Source organism: Mauremys mutica, chromosome 10 (genome assembly GCF_020497125.1).
Source record: "Mauremys mutica isolate MM-2020 ecotype Southern chromosome 10, ASM2049712v1, whole genome shotgun sequence".
Lineage (NCBI taxonomy): Eukaryota > Metazoa > Chordata > Testudines > Geoemydidae > Mauremys > Mauremys mutica.
The window spans coordinates 2,451,649-2,474,454 of NC_059081.1; the positions used below are offsets into that span (position 1 = coordinate 2,451,649).

The 22,806-nt window shown below is 64.8% G+C and overlaps 1 protein-coding gene across 3 annotated transcripts in view; it reads right to left on the bottom strand.

Moving 5' to 3' along the window:
• Positions 1–17,963: 17,963 nt before the first annotated feature.
• The window catches only part of TTLL4 (tubulin tyrosine ligase like 4), a 36,005-nt gene continuing 31,162 nt past the window's right edge, over positions 17,964–22,806 (bottom strand). For 2 of the 3 annotated variants that reach the window (XM_045032004.1, XM_045032003.1), the window contains exons 16-19: positions 22,322–22,532; positions 20,135–20,205; positions 19,215–19,297; positions 17,965–18,724 (exon numbers count right to left, since the gene is read on the bottom strand). In XM_045032004.1, the coding sequence (XP_044887939.1) occupies positions 18,565–18,724; positions 19,215–19,297; positions 20,135–20,205; positions 22,322–22,532 (525 nt within the window). In that variant the 3' untranslated portion in view covers positions 17,965–18,564. Of the gene's footprint in view, positions 18,725–19,214; positions 19,298–20,134; positions 20,206–22,321; positions 22,533–22,806 lie in introns of all 3 variants that reach the window. The other variant, XM_045032005.1, reaches the window with a different exon arrangement.

A 22,806-nucleotide genomic window follows, 5' to 3' on the forward strand; every position in this document is an offset into this window, starting at 1 on the left:
AGGGGCCCGGCAGCACAGCCGGTCCCGCACGGGCACTGCAGCCTGTCGACTCCCCGCTTCCCCTGGGACGGGCACTGGCAATGTGTGTGAACTCCTCGTGCGTCGCACGCTCTGTCCTCGTGTCGAGGGCCTTACTCCAACAGATTGGGGGGGAGGCTGGAGGGAGGGGGTTGTTTGGGGACAGACACACACACACAGATTGGGGAGGGGCAGATGGAGAGGGGGTGTTGGAGACGGACGGACACACAGGTTGGGGAGGGGCAGATGGATGTGGGGGTGTTTGAGGACAGACACACAGATGGGGGTGGATGGAGGGGGGTGTTTGGGGACAGACACACAGATGGGGTGGATGGAGGGGGGTGTTTGGGGACAGACACACAGATGGGGTGGATGGGGGGGTGTTTGGGGACACACAGATGGGAGGGCAGATGGATGGGGGGTGTTTGGGGACAGACACACAGATGGGGGGGGGTTGGAGGGGGGTGTTTGGGGACAGACACACAGATGGGGGGTGGATGGAGCGGGGTGTTTGGGGACAGACACACAGATGGGGGTGGATGGAGGGGGTGTTTGGGGACAGACACACAGATGGGAGGGCGGATGGATGGGGGGGTGTTTGGGGACAGACACACAGATGGGGTGGATGGAGGGGGGTGTTTGGGGACAGACACACAGATGGGGGTGGATGGGGGGGTGTTTGGGGACAGACACACAGATGGGAGGGCGGATGGATGGGGGGTGTTTGGGGACAGACACACAGATGGGGGTGGATGGGGGGGTGTTTGGGGGCACACAGATGGGGGTGGATGGAGGGGGGTGTTTGGGGACAGACACACAGATGGGAGGGCGGATGGATGTGGGGGTGTTTGGGGACAGACACACAGATGGGGTGGATGGAGGGGGGTGTTTGGGGACAGACACACAGATGGGGTGGATGGAGGGGGTGTTTGGGGACAGACACACAGATGGGGGGGTGGAAGGAGGGGGGTGTTTGGAGACAGACACACAGATGGGGTGGATGGGGGGGTGTTTGGGGACAGACACACAGATGGGGGTGGATGGGGGCGTGTTTGGGGACAGACACACAGATGGGGTGGATGGAGGGGGGTGTTTGGGGACAGACACACAGATGGGGGCGGATGGATGTGGGGGTGTTTGGGGACAGACACACAGATGGGGGCGGATGGAGGGGGGTGTTTGGGGACAGACACACAGATGGGGGCAGATGGAGGGGGGTGTTTGGGGACAGACACACAGATGGGGGGTGGATGGAGGGGGGTGTTTGGGGACAGACACACAGATGGGGGGCAGATGGAGGGGGGTGTTTGGGGACAGACACACAGATGGGGTGGATGGAGGGGGGTGTTTGGGGACAGACAAATAGATGGGGGTGGATGGGGGCGTGTTTGGGGACAGACACACAGATGGGGGTGGATGGGGGCGTGTTTGGGGACAGACACACAGATGGGGTGGATGGAGGGGGGTGTTTGGGGACAGACACACAGATGGGGGTGGATGGAGGGGGGTGTTTGGGGACAGACACACAGATGGGGGTGGATGGAGGGGGGTGTTTGGGGACAGACACACAGATGGGGGTGGATGGGGGGGTGTTTGGGGACAGACACAGATGGGGGGTGGATGGGGGGGTGTTTGGGGACAGACACACAGATGGGGTGGATGGAGGGGGGTGTTTGGAGACAGACACACAGATGGGGGTGGATGGAGGGGGTGTTTGAGGACAGACACACAGATGGGGGTGGATGGAGGGGGGTGTTTGGGGACAGACACACAGATGGGGGGTGGATGGGGGGTGTTTGGGGACAGACACACCGATGGGGGTGGATGGAGGGGGTGTTTGGGGACAGACACACAGATGGGGGTGGATGGGGGGGTGTTTGGGGACAGACACACAGATGGGGGTGGATGGAGGGGGGTGTTTGGGGACAGACACACAGATGGGGCGGATGGAGGGGGGTGTTTGGGGACAGACACACAGATGGGGGGGTGGATGGAGGGGGTGTTTGAGGACAGACACACAGATGGGGTGGATGGAGGGGGGTGTTTGGGGACAGACACACAGATGGGGTGGATGGAGGGGGGTGTTTGAGGACAGACACACAGATGGGGGTGGATGGAGGGGGGTGTTTGAGGACAGACACACAGATGGGGGTGGATGGAGGGGGGTGTTTGGGGACAGACACACAGATGGGGGTGGATGGAGGGGGGTGTTTGGGGACAGACACACAGATGGGGTGGGAGGAGGGGGGTGTTTGGAAACAGACACAACGATGGGGGGGGATGGGGGCGTGTGTGGGGACAGACACACAGAGGGGGGTGGATGGGGGCGTGTTTGGGGACAGACAGACACACAGATGGGGTGGATGGAGGGGGGTGTTTGGGGACAGACACACAGATGGGGGTGGATGGAGGGGGGTGTTTGGGGACAGACACACAGATGGGGGTGGATGGAGGGGGGTGTTTGGGGACAGACACACAGAGGGGGGGGGATGGGGGAGGGTTTGGGGACAGACACAGATGGGGGGTGGATGGGGGGGTGTTTGGGGACAGACACACAGATGGGGTGGATGGAGGGGGGTGTTTGGAGACAGACACACAGATGGGGGTGGATGGAGGGGGTGTTAGAGCACAGACAAACAGATGGGGGTGGATGGAGGTGGGTGTTTGGGGACAGACACACAGATGGGGGGGGGAGGGGGGGGGGTTGGGGACAGACACACAGATGGGGGTGGATGGAGGGGGTGTTTGGGGACAGACACACAGATGGGGGTGGATGGGGGGGTGTTTGGGGACAGACACACAGATGGGGGTGGATGGAGGGGGGTGTTTGGGGACAGACACACAGATGGGGGGGTGGATGGAGGGGGTGTTTGAGGACAGACACACAGATGGTGTGGATGGAGGGGGGTGTTTGGGGACAGACACACAGATGGGGTGGATGGAGGGGGGTGTTTGAGGACAGACACACAGATGGGGGTGGATGGAGGGGGGTGTTTGAGGACAGACACACAGATGGGGGTGGATGGAGGGGGGTGTTTGGGGACAGACACACAGATGGGGGTGGATGGAGGGGGGTGTTTGGGGACAGACACACAGATGGGGGTGGATGGAGGGGGGTGTTTGGGGACAGACACACAGATGGGGGTGGAGGGAGGGGGGTGTTTGGGGACAGACACACAGATGGGGGTGGATGGAGGGGGGTGTTTGGGGACAGACACACAGATGGGGGTGGATGGAGGGGGGTGTTTGGGGACAGACACACAGATGGGGTGGATGGAGGGGGGTGTTTGGGGACAGACACACAGATGGGGGGGTGGATGGAGGGGGTGTTTGGGGACAGACACACAGATGGGGGTGGATGGAGGGGGGTGTTTGGGGACAGACACACAGATGGAGGGTGGATGGAGGGGGGTGTTTGGGGACAGACACACAGATGGGGTGGATGGAGGGGGGTGTTTGGGGACAGACACACAGATGGGGGGGTGGATGGAGGGGGGTGTTTGGGGACAGACACACAGATGGGGTGGATGGAGGGGGGTGTTTGGAGACAGACACACAGATGGGGGTGGATGGATGTGGGGGTGTTTGAGGACAGACACACAGATGGGGGTGGATGGAGGGGGGTGTTTGGGGACAGACACACAGATGGGGGTGGATGTGGGGTGTTTGGGGACAGACACACAGATGGGGTGGATGGAGGGGGGTGTTTGGGGACAGTCACACCGAAGGGGGGGTGGATGGAGGGGGGTGTTTGGGGACAGACACACAGATGGGGTGGATGGAGGGGGGTGTTTGGAGACAGACACACAGATGGGGGTGGATGGAGGTGGGGGTGTTTGAGGACAGACACACAGATGGGGTGGATGGAGGGGGGTGTTTGGGGACAGACACACAGATGGGGGGGGAGGGGGGGTGTTTGGGGACAGACACACAGATGGGGTGGATGGAGGGGGGTGTTTGGAGACAGACACACAGATGGGGGTGGATGGAGGGGGGTGTTTGGGGACAGACACAGATGGGGGGTGGATGGGGGGGTGTTTGGGGACAGACACACAGATGGGGGGGTGGATGGAGGGGGTGTTTGAGGACAGACACACAGATGGGGTGGATGGAGGGGGGTGTTTGGGGACAGACACACAGATGGGGTGGATGGAGGGGGGTGTTTGGGGACAGACACACAGATGGGGTGGATGGAGGGGGGTGTTTGGAGACAGACACACAGAGGGGGTGGATGGAGGGGGGTGTTTGGGGACAGACACACAGATGGGGTGGATGGGGGGGTGTTTGGGGACACACAGATGGGGGGGGATGGAGGGGGGTGTTTGGGGACAGACACAGATGGGGGGTGGATGGAGGGGGGTGTTTGGGGACAGACACACAGATGGGGGTGGATGGGGGGGTGTTTGGGGGCACACAGATGGGGGTGGATGGGGGAGTGTTTGGGGACAGACACACAGATGGGGTGGATGGAGGGGGGTGTTTGGGGACAGACACACAGATGGGGTGGATGGAGGGGGGTGTTTGGGGATGGAGAAGGGAGGCCGGGGTGGGGAAGAGGCCGGATTTGTGCCTGACTCACCCCCAGGGCCGTGCTTAGGGTGGCGAATCAGTGACTCAGCCGGCCAGTAACCCTGCAGCGAGCCGGAGGGGCAGTCGGCAGGGGGCTGCCGGGAGAGGAAATGCAGCGGGCGGCCTCGGGGCAGAGGGAGGTGGGCAGGGCAGCACCGGGGCTGCGCTGGAGAAGGCACTTGCGCTGGCCAGCGAGGGGCAGTGAGCTCGGCCGGGCACAGACACAGGCGGGCGATTTGGAGCTGGACAATGCGAGAGGCCGGGCAGAGCCCCAGCCTGCAGGGAGCCTGGTGAGCACGGGGGGGGGTGGGGGCAGAGCCGGTCCCGGCAGCCCCTGGAGGGAGCCCCTCACTTAGACTCACAGAGTCTCAGGGCTGGAAGGGACCTCAGGAGGGATCCAACCCCCTGCTCACAGCAGGACCAACCCCAACTAAACCATCCCAGCCGGGGCTTGGTCCAGCCAGGCCCTAAAAACCTTTGTTTTGTCCCAGATTCGCTTCTCCAGGCTGGGGGCCTCTGGTGCTTTCAGTATTGCAGGGTCGCGGGGGGCCGTGTGCCCTGGTTTGTTGTCGTGGGGTCACCGGGGGTGCTGGTTTGTTATTGCAGGGCTGCCAGGGGCCGGGGGCGCTGGCTTGTTGTCACAGGGGGCTGGGGTCGCTGGCTTGTTGTCATAGGGTCGCTGGGGACCGTGTGCCCTGGTTTGTTGTCACAGGGGGCCGGGGTTGCTGGTTTGTTATTGTAGGGTTGCCAGGGGCCGGGGTCGCTGGTTTGTTATTGTAGGGTTGCCAGGGGCTGGGGTCGCTGGTTTGTTGTCACAGGGGGCCAGGGTCGCTGGTTTGTTATTGTAGGGTTGCCAGGGGCTGGGGTCGCTGGTTTGTTGTCACAGGGGGCCAGGGTCGCTGGTTTGTTATTGTAGGGTTGCCAGGGGCTGGGGTCGCTGGTTTGTTGTCACAGGGGGCCAGGGTCGCTGGTTTGTTATTGTAGGGTTGCCAGGGGCTGGGGTCGCTGGTTTGTTGTCACAGGGGGCCAGGGTCGCTGGTTTGTTATTGTAGGGTTGCCAGGGGCTGGGGTCGCTGGTTTGTTGTCACAGGGGGCCAGGGTCGCTGGTTTGTTATTGTAGGGTTGCCAGGGGCTGGGGTCGCTGGTTTGTTGTCACAGGGGGCCAGGGTCGCTGGTTTGTTATTGTAGGGTTGCCAGGGGCCGGGGTCGCTGGTTTGTTATTGTAGGGTTGCCAGGGGCTGGGGTCGCTGGTTTGTTGTCACAGGGGGCCAGGGTCGCTGGTTTGTTATTGTAGGGTTGCCAGGGGCTGGGGTCGCTGGTTTGTTGTCACAGGGGGCCAGGGTCGCTGGTTTGTTATTGTAGGGTTGCCAGGGGCTGGGGTCGCTGGTTTGTTGTCACAGGGGGCCAGGGTCGCTGGTTTGTTATTGTAGGGTTGCCAGGGGCTGGGGTCGCTGGTTTGTTGTCACAGGGGGCCAGGGTCGCTGGTTTGTTATTGTAGGGTTGCCAGGGGCTGGGGTCGCTGGTTTGTTGTCACAGGGGGCCAGGGTCGCTGGTTTGTTATTGTAGGGTTGCCAGGGGCCGGGGTCGCTGGTTTGTTGTCACAGGGTCGCTGGGGGGGTCTCCCCGCACTCTGCTCTGGCGCTGACCCACAGGACCTTCCGCTTTGGCACCCAGCCCCACACTCCCTGCCACACCGCGCCCCCGGGGGCCCTGCCAGCTCCCCTCCCCCTCCTCCCGCTCTGCTGCCACAGGGAATTCCTCAGGGGTGACTCACGCTCCAAACAGGGTATCCAGCCCCCCCCCCGGCCCCCAGACGCCTTGTGCCTGGCACCTGCTAGCGCTGCCCCACACCGAGCAGCTGGGACAGGCTGCAGGATTCCTGGGCCCCAGGGACCAGTGGGATTATCCCCTCCCGGCTCCGGCACATCCCCGGCCGCAGAGCCCTGCCCTGCTCAGTGACTGTGCCCAGCTCTGCAGGCCGGACACCTGCCCCCAGCCCGGACCCAGCAGTGACCCGAAGCAGCCGGCGCACAGAGCTCCTGGCCCAGTCCCACCCCCTGCCCTCGCCCTGGAGTCAGGGGAGTTCTTCTACCCCAGGGGGGAATTTACCCCAGGACTTCAGCCGAACGTCCAGACCCACAGGTCCTTCCCCGCCTGGGTCACCGCAGCCCTGCTCCCCCCAGGCCTGGCCAGGCAGGGCCGAGTCCCCACAGCCGCTGGCCTGGCTGGGACTCCGACCCGTCAGCCCCGGCCACGAGCCTCGGCGGGGGAAGTTCCTTTGCGCTGACGGGGGCCTTGCAGCGTCTCCCCATCACTCAGCGCAGCACAGGGGGGCCCGGCCGGGCTGGCAGAACCCCCGGCTCCTGCCACGGGAGAGGAGACGGGCGCCCGCACCCAACCCCTCTCGGGCGCGGGCAGCAGAAAGGGGAGCAGGGTTGTGGGGTGCACTGGTGTGAGCACGTGGGTCTGTTCTTAGTGTTTCCTCTGGATGCCGCGGGGGGCCTCAGTTCCTGGCCGACCCTCTGTCCCCTGGCAACAAATGGCCGGGCCCTTCCCCCTGCAAGGGAATAGCTAAAGGTGAACAAAGAGATCAGGTGACCTCCTGGCCTGGAAAAGGGACAAAGGCCAGAGAGGAGGGGCTGGAGGGGGTTTCAGTTTGGAGCTGGCTGGGGATGGGGAGTGAGGGGCAGACGTGGGGTCTGGCTCACTGCCCCCGAGAATGGACCCGGCTGAGGGGTCCTGTTCTCTGTACCTACAAGCTCTGTTTCAGACCCTGTTCCTGTCGTCTACTAAACCTCTGTGTTACTGGCTGGCTGAGAGTCACGTCTGACTGCGCAGTGGGGGGGCAGGACCCTGTGGCCCCCCCAGGACCCCGCCGGGGCGGACTCGCTGGGGGAAGCGCACGGAGGGGCAGAGGATGCTGAATGCTCCAAGGAGAGACCCAGGAGGTGAAGCCGTGTGAGCTTCTTGCCCTGGAGACAGGCTGCTCCAAGGGAGAGGAGGCTCCCCAGAGTCCTGCCTGGCTTGGTGGGGAGCAGTTCCAGAGCATTGCCCGGGGACTCCGTGACAACTGGGAGCAGGATCTGGGGACGTTCTGGAGGCAGTGGGGGCCGGCAGATGCTGCAGCCAGGCTGTTACCATGACAGTTCCTGTCTGCCCGAAAGAAACGTCTTCCTTGCTCCTGCGAGCCAGCGCTGGGCCAGGCTCCCGGCTTCTGCCCCAGGGGAAAGCTCCCTCCCGCGGGGCCTGGGCCAGGTGCTCGTTACAGTCCCTGCCCTAGTTTGCGGCTTGCTGGCAGCTGGGCGAGGGCTTCACGTCTATTTATGGAAGGATCCTCTCTGGTTCCAGCAACCCCTGAACGCCCAGTGAGGCAGCTGTGATAGCTGGAGCCGAGGGGAGGGGGCGCAGAGGAGGATTGCAGCCGAATTCCTGCCTTGGTCCTGTATGGACGTGGGCGAAGCCTCGTTAACAGAGCCCACAAAAGCCATAACGAGCTCACGTGTAACAGGGCAGGTGGGCTGAGCATCTCGAAGGACGTGGGTGTCTCTAAATCCCGCTGGGTCCCTCGCGCCATGCCGAAACGACAGGGAGCGCGTCGGGGGGGCTGCGTCCCAGAGGTCCCAGGAGTTGATTTCTAACACTCCCTTCTAGCCTTACGATCGCCGAAGCAGGAGGTCGTGAGGACTAGTGGGTAGGAAGCCAGCATCAGGTAACTGCTCTGTGCCTCAGTTTCCCCAGGAGGTGGCGTGCGGGTGCCAGCTTCGTACAGCGCATGCAGAACGGGGTAAAGGGCCCAGGGGGAAGCTCTGTTTTCAGGAGAAGTGGCGGGAGCCTGGATGCAGAACAGCGCCAGCCGAGGGAGAAGGAGGCACGTGGCCAATGGCCCAAGCGCCCGCTCAGGCAGGCTTTGCAGGCAGAACGCGGAGGGCTGTGGGGAAGGACCCCCAACATCCAGAGCCAGCAGCTGTTGGCCCGGCAGGTGAGGGCTGGAGCCCAGGCTGACGCTCAGAGCCGCGCCGGCAAACGTTACTAGAAATCCCGCCAGCAACGCAGCAACCGCCACGGGGAAAGTCAGTGAGACTCCCGGGCCCTGCGGGGAGCTGCCCGCGCAGCCGGGAATTCAGACCACGTAACACGCTGGCAGGATGCTGGGGCAGCCTCCCGCGGACACTCAGCACCAGCCACGCGTTCTGGGGGTGCAGTGTGGACGGGATTAGGGCCAGGGCGTGGAGGAATAACTGGGAATGACCAGCCCCCATCCAGGCAGCGGCGGGGGCCAGGCTCCCCTTGCCTCCTCCAGGATTTCTCCTAAGGGGGTCCCATAACCTTCCCTCCGCGGGCCGGGGTGTAAGAAGCCGGGGGCCAGCCCAGAACCCGGCGGCCCCAGGCACCGGCCGGCTGGGAGCCAACTGATTTAGCAGAGAAGGGTTTTTCCATTGGCCAAGGAAGGCCACAACGGGGGCCCGGAGCAGGCTGGCTGGGCTTTGGCTGACCCTGTCTAAACCATGCCAGGACTGCCAGAGGCCTGCGAAGCTGGCAGGACTGTCCCCCTCCGCCCTGCCTGGCGCCGGCAGCTGGGGAATCCAGCGGCGGGGAGGGAGGGCGCCCCAGCAGGCCGCTCTGCTAGGTCGCGGGGTAGAACCCGAGGCAGGGCTGGCGCTAAGGAGACCCGAGGGCCCCGTGCCATGTCCGGGGCCAACCCCCTGCTGGGAGAGCGACGGGCACCGCGGGGGATGAACCCCCTCGGCCGGGCTGTGCCAGGGACAAAGCCGCTCTGGCCCCAGGTGGGAGGTTTCCAGCCCAGCAGCGGGCGGCTCCAGAGCCGGCTCATTCCACGGGGAATCCACGTCCACCGCTGCAGGGAACAACCCCAGTGCCCTTGCCCAGCACCAGCCAGGCGGCGAGTGGGGGCCGGATCCTGCTGGGCCGCAGGAGGGAGGGGGGTGGACTGACCTGGCACTGTCTGCATGGGGGAGGGGAGAGCAGGGGGTGCCTTTAGGGGAGGGACGGGATCTGAGCCAGGAGGGGGTGGGGGAGTCGACACCTTTGCCCGGGAAGCTGGACAAAGGGGGAGGGGGAAAGGAGGGGGCAGAGCCGGCTGGAGGGGTTTGGTTTCAGTTCTGGGCTGGCTGGGAGGAGGCAGGAACCCCCAGTCTGGGGTCTAAGCTCCTCGCCCCCCAGAGGGACCTGGCTGAGGGGTCCTGGTTGTACCTACAAGCCCTGCTTGGGACCGTGCTCCCGTCGGCTAATAACCCTGCTGTGTCACTGGCCGGCTGAGTGACGGGGAATCGCAGGGAGTGGGGGGTGCAGGGCCCTGACCCCCCCACACCCCGTGACACCTGCTCCCACTGACAGTAAGGGGCATTTTGCCAAAGATTTTGGCATCCGGCCCCTAATTTCCACGGGGCCTAAGAGTGGCCAGACTGGGTGAGGGAAGTGGCCAGGCAGCCGTGTCCTGTCGTCCCGCCGGCCAGTTCCTGAGTGATCCAGCACGACGTCCTGCCACGCCGAGCTTTAGGGCACCCGGCGCGGAGGTTACGGGCCTGACCAGCTTGCACCTGTCCTCCGGGAACGTCCCAAACCCTTTTTTACACGCCCGGCCTCCCCCCCCAGCGAGCCCCACGGGCTGCCCCCCACGGCAGGGGCTGGATTGGGAGGGGCGTGGCATGTGCCCCACACCCTGTGTCAGGCCGAGGGCGAGTGCTCCCTGACAGCCGAGCTCGCCCGAGAGAGGGGTGGCCCCGCTTAGCCAGGCGGGTGACTCCAATGAGCGGCCCAGCAAGCACCAAGCAGGTTGTGGGGCACCGGGGACACCCAGCGAGCCCGTGTGCACGCCCGAGGGGGGGCAGCCCTCTCCCCTCCACGGCAGGGCAGGCTGAGGAACTAGCAGGGTGGGGTCAGGGTGGGGAGGGAGAGGCTGAAGGGGGGGGTGCCCTGCCAGCCAGATGGGGCCTCTCCTGCTAGGGAGATGGGGGGGAGTCCAGCTGCAGGTGGCCCATCCAGTTCCCCCCTAGTCCTGGGGGGGGCACTGCCAGCACCCCTGCAGAGCTGGGTCCGTCCCCCCCTTCCCACAGGCCCAGGGGCTGGGCACTGGGCTTGGACCGTGCAGGATGCGAATGGCTGATCTCAGCGCCAGAGCTACAGCAGGGCCCTGGAGCTCGAACCCAGCTCCGGGGCTGGTCTCCAGCGAGCCCGGGCCAGCGGCTCCGTGTTGCTGGCAGCCCTCGGGCCCGCACGGTGCCAGGGGGCGAGAGTCTGTTGAATGTGCCCCTCTCGTACAGGCCCCCCTAAGGCATTTACTTCAGGCAGGCGGCCTTGTGATCAGCCAGCTCCCCTGCCCCCCCACAGGGCCCTCGCCAGCGAGCCCAGGGCCGGGCAGCAAGATGCCTTCGAGTTACAGCAGCCTGCGCCCCCCCTCTGCAGCTGAGACGCCCCTGCCCCTCCCTGGTTCTCCCCAAGCTGCTGCCCCCGGGGCCAGAGCAGCTGTGGCGGATCTGGAAAAGCCCAACCGATACCCAGCGGGTCAGAGACGTGGGAGGTGCCGGGACCGCACAGCTCTGCTCCGTGCGATAGAGCCCCCAGCCCTCGGCTCCAACACGACCGGGGGGACAGGAGGGACCATCGCACGCTGGGACGTGGCCACAGCTCTGCTCCGTGCGATAGAGCCCCCAGCCCTCGGCTCCAACACGACCGGGGGGACAGGAGGGACCATCGCACGCTGGGACGTGGCCACAGCTCTGCTCCGTGCGATAGAGCCCCCAGCCCTCGGCTCCAACACGACCGGGGGGACAGGAGGGACCATCGCACGCTGGGACGTGGCTGCAGCTCTGCTCCGTGCGATAGAGCCCCCCGCCCTCGGCTTTAACACAACCGGGGGGTCAGGAGGGACCATCGCACGCTGGAACGTGGCTGCAGCTCTGCTCCGTGCGATAGAGCCCCCAGCCCTCGGCTTTAATACGAGCGGGGGGTCAAGGGACCATCGCACGCTGGGACGTGGCCACAGCTCTGCTCCGTGCGATAGAGCCCCCCGCCCTCGGCTTTAACACGACCGGGGGATCAGGAGGGACCATCGCACGCTGGAACGTGGCTGCAGCTCTGCTCCGTGCGATAGAGCCCCCAGCCCTCGGCTCCAACACGACCTGGGGGTCAGGAGGGACCATCGCACGCTGGGACGTGGCCACAGCTCTGCTCCGTGCGATAGAGCCCCCAGCCCTCAGCTCCAACACGAGCGGGGGGTCGAGGGACCATCGCACGCTGGGACGTGGCCACAGCTCTGCTCCGTGCGATAGAGCCCCCAGCCCTCGGCTTTAATACGAGCGGGGGGTCGAGGGACCATCGCACGCTGGGACGTGGCCACAGCTCTGCTCCGTGCGATAGAGCCCCCAGCCCTCGGCTTTAACACGACCGGGGGGACAGGAGGGACCATCGCACGCTGGGACGTGGCCACAGCTCTGCTCCGTGCGATAGAGCCCCCAGCCCTCGGCTTTAACACGACCGGGGGATCAGGAGGGACCATCGCACGCTGGGACGTGGCCACAGCTCTGCTCCGTGCGATAGAGCCCCCAGCCCTCGGCTTTAACACGAGCGGGGGGTCAAGGGACCATCGCATGCTGGGATGTGGCCGCAGCTCTGCTCCGTGCGATAGAGCCCCCAGCCCTCGGCTTTAATACGACCGGGGGGTGAGGAGGGACCATCGCACGCTGGGATGTGGCCACAGCTCTGCTCCGTGCGATAGAGCCCCCAGCCCTCGGCTTTAATACGACCGGGGGGTGAGGAGGGACCATCGCACGCTGGGATGTGGCCGCAGCTCTGCTCCGTGCGATAGAGCCCCCAGCCCTCGGCTCCAACACGACCTGGGGGTCAGGAGGGACCATCGCACGCTGGGACGTGGCCACAGCTCTGCTCCGTGCGATAGAGCCCCCAGCCCTCGGCTCCAACACGAGCGGGGGGTCGAGGGACCATCGCACGCTGGGACGTGGCCACAGCTCTGCTCCGTGCGATAGAGCCCCCAGCCCTCGGCTTTAATACGAGCGGGGGGTCAAGGGACCATCGCACGCTGGGACGTGGCCGCAGCTCTGCTCCGTGCGATAGAGCCCCCAGCCCTCGGCTTTAACACGACCGGGGGGACAGGAGGGACCATCGCACGCTGGGACGTGGCTGCAGCTCTGCTCCGTGCGATAGAGCCCCCAGCCCTCGGCTCCAACACGAGCGGGGGGTCAGGAGGGACCATCGCACGCTGGGACGTGGCCACAGCTCTGCTCCGTGCGATAGAGCCCCCAGCCCTCGGCTCCAACACGAGCAGGGGGTCGAGGGACCATCGCACGCTGGGACGTGGCTCAGGGCTCCAGCAGCAGATGGGAACTGATAAGTGGTTGAGCCTCAGGGTGGTGGGGGGGGAGGGGTTAAGTCCTTTCCTCCATTAAGGAGAAGGCCTCAGAGCCACCGCCCCACAGACTGTACCTTCCCCTCCCGACTCGACAGAGCAGCAGCAATCCCCCCCCCCCCCGCGACCATTAAACAGGCTCCCGGCGCCCAGGGCTGAGGCCAGCTCTTAGTGCCGAGCCGCCCGGCAGCGCCGAGCACGAAAGTAGCAGGCGCCCGTCACGGTTCCTGGCGGCTGGAAGGTGTGAACGTACCTACGCGGCCAAGAAATGCAGCCCCCGCCCCCGGGCGCCCTCCCGGCAAGTGGCTGGAGCAGCAGAGGCTGCGGCTGATGGCCCCACACCCGTGTCCCCCCAGCTAACGGCTGCCCCCTGAGCCAGCTCAGAGAGGAGGCTCCTCGCAGAAAGGGAGCGGGTCAGGGACCAGGGCGGGAGAGAACGGGGGGGCGCTCTGAGGCCCTGACCAGCCCTGTGCTCCCCTGGCTAGGAGGGTGTGACGAAGTGGGACTGTTTGCACTGGGGGCTGGGGACAGTTCCTAAGTATCTAGCAGCAAAAGTCCATGCAGCAAATGCCTGACACTCTGTCTCCTAGCAACTGATGGCCCGGCCCCTCCCTGCAGAGGTGCTGGCTAAAGGTGTTGGAGACAAAGGGGTCAGGTGACCTCCTGGCCCGGGAAAGAAGCTGAGCAGAGAGGAAGGGCCGGAGGGGGCTGGGCAGACTGGAGCTGGCTGGGAACAGAGGGGAGGCAGGGAGAGAGGGCTCTGATCCCCGAGGGGGGTTATGGGGCTCCAAGATGAACCTAACCGGGGGGATCCGGTTATCTGTGCCTGCAACACCTGTGTTGGACTGTGTTCCTGTCATCTAAATAAACCTTCTGCTTTACTGGCTGGCTGAGAGTCCTGGTGAATCGGCAGGGAGCCCGGGGGTGCAGGGCCTGACTCCCCTACACTCCGTGACAACTGGTGGCAGCAGTGGGATCGACTGCACCCCGTGGACGGCGCTTCCTGCAGTAAGTGACTGGGAGCAGTAAAACGAAGGGGCGATTAACCCCTGGGAGAGTGTGACCAGCAAGAAGGACTTTGCAGTAACAGGGTCCCCCGGGGGATCACAGCGAGCGATCCCAGGGGCGGAGGAGTCTGCAGCTCGACCCTGGCAGAGAGGTGGTGACCTGAAGGACTGGCATACTAGGGGTCCCCCTGGAACCCGTGGGGGGCGGCGAGCACCCCGGCCTGCGAGCGGCCAGCAGGAAGATGTATGCCACACAGCGCAAGTGTGAGCTGGTGGGGCTGTGCCAGCGGAGAGGGCTGCACAGTGGGAAGCTCACCAAGGCCCAGCTGATTGCCCAGCTGGAGGACGCAGATCATGTGAATGAACCGATCCCTGTCTCTGAGGGAAGCAGCCGGGCAGATGCAGCGCAGGCACCAGTGTCTGTCCCCGCTGGGAGTGGTCAGCCGGCCGCTGAGGGCTTCCCAAGACCTCCCACCCCTAGGCCTGGGGGGGGGGAAGGAGGAGCCCAGCTACTGGAGGCACCGTGACCCCCCCGGCCAGCAGGGGATCGGCCCGGCGAAGCTCCCCCCCCAGCCGGGGATCATCCCGGCGATGCTTGGCCTCCGTGGAGCACAGGCGGCTGGACTTGGAGAGAGAGATACAACTGAGAGAGCTGGAGGATCGTAAGGAACAGAGGGAACATGAGGAGAGACAAAGCCAGCGTGAGCTGGAGGAGAAGCAGAAGCAGCGTGAACACGAGGAGAGGGAGAAGGAGAAACAACGTAAACATGAGCTGGAACTGGCCCAGCTGAACAACGGTAAGGCCCCAGCGGCGGCGAGTGAGGGGGGGCCCAAGCCTACAAAGAGCTTTGATAAGAACTTCCTGGCCCGGCGTAAGGAGGGGGAGGACATAGACACCTTCCTGACGGCCTTTGAGAATGCCTGCGAGCTGCACCAGGTGGACCCTGCAGACAGGATCCAGTTTCTCACCCCCTTACTGGACTCCACCGCCGTGGAGGTGTACAGCCAAATGAGAGGAGCGGAGACGGGGGACTACAACCTGTTCAAAGAGGCCCTGCCCCGCGAGTTTGGGCTGACCCCGGAGATGTACCGGAAGAGGTTCCGGGGTCAACGTAAGACCCGGGAGGTCACATACCTACAACTGGTCAACCGGGCGCAGGGATGTGCCCGCAAGTGGACGGCTGGGGCCCAAACTAGAGAGGACCTGCTTGACCTATTCATACTGGAGCACCTGTGCCCGTCGGACCTGAGGCTGTGGTTGATGGACCAGAAGCCGGAGAACCCGCAGCATGCAGGCCAGCTGGCTGCCCAATACATGGACAGTCGGACAGATAATAGGGAGGCGTCTCGAAGGAGCAGGCCTGCCTCAACGCAGAGAGAGAGAGTCACCATGGGACCTCCCAGAAGGGGCCAAGGGAGGGCCCCCACCAAAGGGAAACATCTGGCGTCAGGTCCAGCCGTCCCACTCGAGGGGACCCACGAGACATGGGCTGCTATCAATGTGGCCAACAAGGCCACATACGGGCCCAGTGCCCCAAGCTCTGGGACAAACTGAGCAGACCAACCCCACACCGGGTCAACTTGGTAGAGACCCAGCTGGATGAGGGGCAGCGTTCGCAGGAAAGGGGGGCTGGCCGCGTAACCCCTGCGAAGGAGGGAGGGGGGCCCCGGGTCGGCCCCTCCGAGGGGCTGGATGCTCCCCGCCCTGAGTTTTGGGTTTACAGGGTGGGCACAGGGCTGCCCCTCTGGAGCGAGTGCCTTGTTCCCCTGGAGGTAGACGGGAGGGAGGTCACTGGGTACTGGGACACGGGCGCAGAGGTGACGCTGGCACGGCCCGAGGTGGCGGACCCAGATCGGATGGTGCCCAACACCTACCTGACCCTGAGGGGTGTGATCGGGACCCCATTCAAGGTGCCTGTGGCGAGGGTACACCTGAAGTGGGGGGACAAGGAGGGCCCCAAGGACGTGGGGGTGCACCCACATTTGCCCACGGAGGTGTTAATGGGGGGGGATCTCGAGGACTGGCCCAGTAACACCCGGGCTGCCCTGGCCGTGAACCGTAGTCAGAGTCGACGCAGGGCTCTGCACCCTGACACCGGGGAAGGTACTCTGCCCGAGGCACCGGACCCTGACCCGGTGGGGAGGGAACGCCCAGGGACACGGCCCAGAGAGGCTGTGGCCCCAGACCCAGCCGGGGAGAGAGAGCAGATCCCCGCCCCTGCCCCAGCGGCTGAGTACCAGGCCGCGGTGCGGGAAGACCCCTCCCTGCGGAGGATAGGGGACCTGGCCAGCCTCGGGGGGGGACAGACCATGGGACGAGGTGGCCGGAAAAGGTTCCTGTGGGAGAAGGGGCTCCTGTACCGAGAATGGGCTCCCCCAGGGAAGATGGAGTCAGGGGGGATCAGGAGGTAGCTGGTGGTACCCCAGGAGTATCGCCACCAGCTGCTGTGCCAGGCCCATGACATTCCCCCCTCAGGGCACCAGGGAGCCTGGCGTACCCAGCAGAGGCTGCTACGAAACTATTACTGGCCTGGGGTCTTTGCCCATGTCCGGCAGCACTGCCGCTCCTGTGACCTCTGCCAGAGGGGGAGGAAGGCCCGGGACAGGGGGGAGATGGCTGTAAGGCCCTTGCCCCGCCCCGAGGAGCCTGTCCAGAGGGGGGCCAGGGTCAAAAGGGGGGCTCTGAACCGAGAGAGCCCGAATCACAGCCCCCCAGACTGGAACGTGGGGAGAAGGCCCCAGCCCCGCGTGCACCCCAGGGGTACTGGGGGGGGGGAAGGGCACAGGCGGCATAAGGCTTCCCCCCTGCAACCTGCAAGTGCCCTCGAGCCCCCCCGACCTACAGGGGGGCAGGAAACTGGAATGACCTGGGGTGACTCTCCCCCCAGATCGGGGGGGACCCTGGGGCCTCTGTGGGAATGTAGGTGGGTTCGAACTTCCCCAGGTCACTGGCTGGAGTGACCCCGCTCAGTTCGGTCTCGAAGTGGGGAGAGGTGTGACGAAGTGGGACTGGTCGCACTGGGGGCTGGGGACAGTTCCTAAGTATCTAGCAGCAAAAGGCCATGCAGCAAATGCCTGAAGCTCTGTCTCCTAGCAACGGATGGCCCGGCCCCTCCCTGCAGAGGTGCTGGCTAAGGTGTAGGAGACAAAGGGGTCAGGTGACCTCTTAGCCCGGGAAGCTGAGCAGAGAGGAGGGGCCGAGGGGGTGGGGCAGACTGGAGTTGGCTGGGAACAGAGGGGAAGCAGGGACAGGGCTCCGATCCCCGGGGGGGGGGGGGGGGTTGTGAGGCCCCCAAAATGGACCTAACCGGGGGGATCCGGTTATCTGTGCCTGCAAGACCTGTCCTGGACTGTGTTCCTGTCGTCTGAATAAACCTTCTGTTTTCCTGGCTGGCTGAGAGTCCTGGTGAATCGGCAGGGAGCCCGGGGGTGCAGGGCCTGACTCCCCCACACTCCGTGACAGAGGGACCGTGGGACTGGCTGATGGAAGATCAGTCGCCGGCTGGAGAGCGCCCCAGCGACACAAACCAGCCAGAGCAGCTCGGGCGTTAAACTTTAATAGAGCCCCTGGGGACAAGGCAGAATAGAAGGCCCTGGCCGAGGAGAGGGAGGCTCCCGGCACCACACTGGCCTCAGAGCAGCGGGCAGCTTGTAGGGGGTAAGGCCCCATCTCCACCCGAACGCAGCCCAGGGCCAATGGCTCATGGCGACGGGCCGGCCCTCGGGTTCTCTCGCCAGACAAACGCCCAGACATGAGCCTGGGGAGGGAGCAGCGACGAGCCCGGCTACATGACTAAGTGCATCAGTGTTTGTAAGCCGGGCAGGAGAGGAGGCTGTTAGGCCGGGATCCCCCGCCCGCCTCGCGCACCGGGGCCCGGGAGCCCCCGCCCGCCTCGCGCACCGGGGTCCGGGAGCCCTCGCCCGCCTCGTGCGGCTCACGCACCGGGGTCCGGGAGCCCCCGCCCGCCTCACGTGGCTAAGCCCCCGTGGTTTCCCCGCGGGACCAGGGACACGCCAGGGAGCGGAGGTTTGCTCAGAGCTCAGGGGCTGCGCGCGTGGGGCCGACCCCCATGGACTGAAAAGACCCAAGTCTGCTCCTTCCAGAGGAGCAAAGTAGCAATGGAGCCTGAGGGGGCAGCCCCAGCTCCTGGCAAGGCTGAGTCGGGTCACATCCCAGGACTGCCGGCTACCAGGGATTCAGCCCTGCTGGGCTACCAGGGCTGGGGGGGGACTAGCCCGCGATGAACCGTCCGCGCGAGAGCTCAGCCTGGTTAAGCCGCACACAACCCCACCCCTTTGCTCGGTAGCCCCCTCCCCGCGAGGGCACTTGGCAGGGGAGAGGCACTTGCAGAGCTGAGACTCCTCCGCACTAAGGAACAAACCTGCCTTCCCAAGGCTTCGGTGTCTGGACATTTCTTTTGTTTTTAAAAACTAGACATTGAGCATCTAACCCTTTGGCCAAGTAATAATCTCCAAAAATACCCCTCTGGCCAGCGCGCGGCCCACGAGTCTCCGCCGCCTCGCCGGCTCCAGCACCAGCGGCTTCCTGTGAGGTAGGTTCGTGCGTCCCCCCGCCAGGGCGCTCGGTCACATGACCAAGGCGGAGTCAGACAGGCGGCTGCGCGGCTGCGGGACGACGGGTTTCTTGACGGCTCCACCGCTGTATCGGATCAGAGGTAAACTCTGCGGGCAGGCGCTGGGCTCCAGGGGCGCGGGCACTTCCTCGGCAGCTCTCGGCAGAGCTTTGCTGCAGGAAAAGGGAACATCAGGCTGCTTGGTGACCGGGGACACGGAGCTAGGGAGAGGGACGCTTCCAACGCTCTGATCCGCCCGTGCCCCCTAACGCCCAGCCATGCCCCATGGGGGCAGCTGCAGCAGGCAGCGCCTGGTAGGGCTCTGGCGCCAGTCCCCGGCTCGCTGCGGTGGCTAAGAGGCAGACGCAGGAGCACCCGGATTCTGCTAGTTACGAAGCCGCTGTGGGTATTGCTGGTGCACCTGGCACACCTGGCCTGCTCACCGCCATGCCCAGAACCCAGCAGAGGTCACACACGGGCGTATCAGCCGAGCCCCACTGCTCCTTGGGAAGCCAAGGCAGGGTGGGCAGCTCCTCCTTGTCCCCCCGCAGTGCAGCTCTGCCGTCAGTCCCAGCTCCTTCCCAACATGGCAGCCCCAGGCCGGGCACACCCGCCCCTCCCCGCAGGCCCTGGCCACGCCCGGGACGGACAGCGGGGACTCACCCGAATCGGCCCAGTTCCAGTTTGCAGAAGCCGTTCAGGTGGCCGTCGCTCTTGGGGAAGAGGTGGGGCCTTGGCAGTGACCACTGGGAGGGGAGAAGAATGGTAATGGCAGAGCCCCCCCCCCCCCAGTGCAGAGACCCTGGGCTGCCCCTCCACCGGCAGGCGCCTTTCGCACCAGCGACCGCGGCTCCATCCGCCTCAGCGCGAGAACCGAGCCGCAGGTGGGCGGGGCGGCGTTCGGTGGATCGTCTAGCGGGGCCTGGAGGTGACGGCCATGGCTCTGCGCGACAGGCCGGCGGATGCGCTCTGCTTGCAGCATGACCGGTGGAAGCTGCTGCCAGGAGACGCCGGCTGGTACCCGCGGGAGGGAGACGCCGGGCTCAAGCCCCAGGGAACCAGCCGAGCAGCAGCATCCCTGGGGTCACGGCTGTTCCCCGAGCGCACCCCCAGGGCCCATTAAATGAGAGAACTTGGCCTTTGCGCTTGGCTGACCAAATCCTGCTCCCGGCCGGGGGCGCAGAACGAGGCCTCTCTTCCCAAGGTGGATCAGGGGCAGGTTTACAGAGGTTCCCTGGCAGAGGACTGGGCAGTGGAGTGTCTGGCCAGTGCCCTGAACACCCAACGCCTGTCTCCGTACCAGCCTTCCATCTACTGAGCGGCCTTGGCTGGCACCGACAGGCCCGGTGCCCCCAGACCCCCTGAAAGCCCGGAGGAGAAGGAAGCACCGGACAGGCAGAGAGACGGGTGGGGAGAGCCAGCTAGAGGTCGCTCTGTGGGTGGTGAAAACCCAGAGCCAGGGGGCTTCCTCCAGCCTCGCCCAAAGGCAGGGCAAGCCCCTGGACTCCGGAGCCTTGGCCCCGGAAAGAGGGAAGGCGCAGAGAGAGACGGTGAGGGACAGCTGGGTCGAGGCAGACACTCACCATCTGGGCCAAGTCCGGCACGGCCCCGCTGAGGTACCCTTTGTGACACCAGTTTCTTAACAGATCCAAACCTAGACAAGGACGGGCAGGCAGTGAGAGGAAGCTGGGCTCCTGGCACGGGGCAGGCGCCCACACGGGATGCTTCAGGGGAAGGGGCCGGCCCCAGGCCGCACCAGCTCACGGATTGGCTTCTTGCCATGAAGATTTGGTTCCCCTCCTCCTAGCACGGCAGCTCCAGCGAGTGGCCACAAAACTACACAGTTTCTTTCCAAACCCGGCTGATCTGCTCCCGCAGGGCTCCGAGTCCCTCCTACACGAAGACAAGCTGGGATCTGCCCACCAACCCGGCACCGGCACAGCGCTCTCAGGCTGGCAAACCGAGCCTGTCGCTGGATGGGACAGGTTACGGCTCTTCCTGGTGTTTTCAGACACCTCCCAAGAGCGGAACCCCCCCGGGTCATCTCAAAGGAGAAGGGATGTTGCACTGATCTCAGCCCAGGGCCCATTCCAGCTGCCTGGTAACACCCAAACGACAGCCCAGCTCGGCGATTCTACACACCCCGAAGCCCCCGCCAGGCTCCCTGCCAGTCGCATTCTACCCGGAGCCCAGCAGGGAAAGGGGCCTGCGAGAACGCAGAACAGAGCCAGCGTTGTCCCCTTCTTGGCAGCTGGGAACCACAGTACGTTCAGCTGCCAAGTACGAAGCCGGGGGGTAGGGGCCAGGCAGCGTGAGGCCTCCCCGCTGGAGTCACCATAGCTCTGCTCTGCGGCATGGGCACATCTAACGGAGGGGGCCCTGCTGGCCTGCAGGGACCTTGCCCAGCGGCCTGAAGAGGAAAACGCATTCTGCCGCTTGTGGGAGGAGAGACGCTTCCGCACGGCCCAATCCCTCTGCAAGAGACCAAGGGGGCTGCTTTGCATTCAGCTGCCTCCCCTTGCAGAAGGCGGCTGGTTTCTAAGGGGGACCGTACGGGACGGCCAGGAATGAAGGGGGAACGAAGGCCGGGGCTGGGCCCTTTTCGGCTGCAGGGGAAACGCCTGGGCTGGCTTCCTTGCTCATGTGGAAGGATCTCTGGTGTTGCTGGAGAACTCGAGGTCTGCCATGGACACAGCTCTTCAGTGGAGGGGAAGGAGAGGCTGGCTCAAAGAGCCGACAGACTGAGCAGTCCCGAGAGAACTCACTTGTCTACGTGGGGAAGGAGCTTGGGTGTGGCTTTAAAGCAGCAACGGGGGGGCTCTTATTCCACACTGAACTCTCTTGTGCAGTTTCGATTAATCCACAGGCTTCCCCCGGGGGGACAACCCCTGTCCTGGATACCCCCTGCCCGGCCGAGAGTCTCCCAGGGGAGACAAGACCTGAATTTCGAGTGTTTAACAGGCAGAATTGTCCCCTCGGTTCAGAGGCCTCCTTCATACATCGCACGGCAGCAAAAGAAGGGGGCACAGACCTGATTCCCCCCCACTTCCCAGGTGGAAACAAACCCGAAGGGACTGAGGCGTTTCCCGAGGGGCTGCTGAACAATTTGAACATTCCCAGGCAGCGCTGGGATCTCAGACCGCAGGAGAGGGCCCGGGCCTGGGACCGAGCAGTCTCATGCCGCTCCCCATGGTTGCTCCCCCGGGACGGCAGGACCGGAGAGCAGTGTTCACGCTCTCTGGCCCCGGGGGCGTGTTACGAACCTGGAGGCAGCACTCGGCTCTTTCGGGTGGGAGGACGAGCGCCCAATGGTGAACTCTGCGGGGTGCTCTGAGCACCACCCAGTCCCTTTGCCCAAAGCAGTGTGCCGGCTTCGCCAGAGCTACGGCAGCCTGGCCTAACGCCCGGGGAAGGACAGCGACAACACCCCAAAGGGGAACGGCCCCTAAGCCAGCTGGGCTCTGCCACAACCCAGCGAACAGAACACACTGACCCTGGGGCCGCGGTGTGCTCAGAACCAGCTGCTACAAACCAGCGACCCGGCGGCGGAGACGCTGCAGCCAACGGAGACGCACACCGGGGGGGAAGCTGCTGCGTGTAGCAAGCACAGGTCTCTCAGGGAAGTGATGGGCGCAGGGCAGCAGCTGGCCCAGACCCTCCCGCAGAAGGGCAGATGGTCCCGGCTGGCCCGGGGCCTGGCGTGTTTGTTTCTGATGATGGCCCCGGAAGACCCAGCCCTGCCCAGCCCCAAGCAGGCGGCACACGGTTACCTCGGGGTTTGTTCAAGTAATATTTCAGCTCCCACTGGGCCGTGAGGATGTTGAAGTAGCGCGGCTGCTCGAAGAAGCGCAGGTACCGCGTGGAGATCCGGGTCGGGAACACCCGCTCAAACTGCCCGCGCCGAGCAAACTCGTCCTCAGTCTCCACCAGCACCCGCACGTCGTCCGGGGTCAGGATGTCCAGGACGGAGGAGTAGAAATCCTGCAGCCGAGAGCACCCCAGGGTCACGCCCCTCCCTACTGCTCAGCCCCACAGTGCTTTTCACCCCGCGATCGCAGTGCACTTGACTGCGGGCGTCCCTTGAGCAACAGGCAGGTATTAAGGAGGGGGAAACTGAGGCACGGAGGTTAACTGCAGCATCCCAAAGGAGGCGTGGCAGAGCTGGGGACAGAGTCCCAATCCCCAAGTCCCCTGGTTAGACCTTCCCAACGGACAGGAGACCCCAAGTACCACAGCCCAGAGGAGACCGGCCCAC